Source organism: Apaloderma vittatum, unplaced genomic scaffold (genome assembly GCF_000703405.1).
Source record: "Apaloderma vittatum isolate BGI_N311 unplaced genomic scaffold, ASM70340v1 scaffold38657, whole genome shotgun sequence".
Taxonomy (NCBI): domain Eukaryota; kingdom Metazoa; phylum Chordata; class Aves; order Trogoniformes; family Trogonidae; genus Apaloderma; species Apaloderma vittatum.
The window spans coordinates 1-642 of NW_009728556.1; the positions used below are offsets into that span (position 1 = coordinate 1).

The following is a 642-nucleotide window of genomic DNA, read 5'->3' on the forward strand; positions in this document are numbered from 1 at the left end:
CTCAGTCGGCAGTGCTGGCGCGGCACTATGGCGCGGTGCAGGACCTGCTCTTCCAGGCTTTCCAGTTCCACGCCGCCTCCCCGCTCCATTTTGCCAAGTATTTTGACGTCAACTGCAGCATGTTCCTGCCCCGCAACTACCTCGCGCCCAGCTGGGGTTCCCAGTGGGTCATCAACAACCCGGCGCGGGACGACCGCAGCACCAGCTTCCAGACTCAGCTGGGTCCCAGCAGCCACGACGCCGGCAAGCGGGAGACCTGGAACGTCCTCTTCTCGCCACGCTGGCTGCCCGTCAGCCTGCGCCCCGTCTACTCAGACTCGGTCTCGAGCGCCGTCCAGCCCGTACGCATCGAGGACGGTCGCCCCCGTCTCGTCATCACCCCGGCCATGAGCAGCCCCGACTTTGCCGGCGTCAGCTTCCAGAAGACGGTGCTGGTGGGCGTGCGGCAGCAGGGCCGCGTCCTGGTGAAACACGCTTACAGCTTCCACCAGAGCTCGGACGAGGCGGCCGACTTCCTCGCCCACGCCGACCTGCAGAAGCGCACTTCTGAGTACCTCATCGACAACTCCCTGCACCTCCACATCATCATCAAACCCGTCTACCACTCCCTCATCAAGGTGAAGAAGTAACGAGGCAGACACG

General features: G+C 64.3%; 1 protein-coding gene across 1 annotated transcript; it reads left to right on the top strand.

Moving 5' to 3' along the window:
* Window positions 1-8: 8 nt before the first annotated feature.
* Window positions 9-629, top strand: BTBD17 (BTB (POZ) domain containing 17; the record flags this gene model as incomplete). Its single annotated transcript, XM_009874111.1, has 1 exon — window positions 9-629. A coding segment is annotated over one exon (621 nt), but the record flags the coding sequence as incomplete, so codon positions are not given.
* Window positions 630-642: the final 13 nt, after the last annotated feature.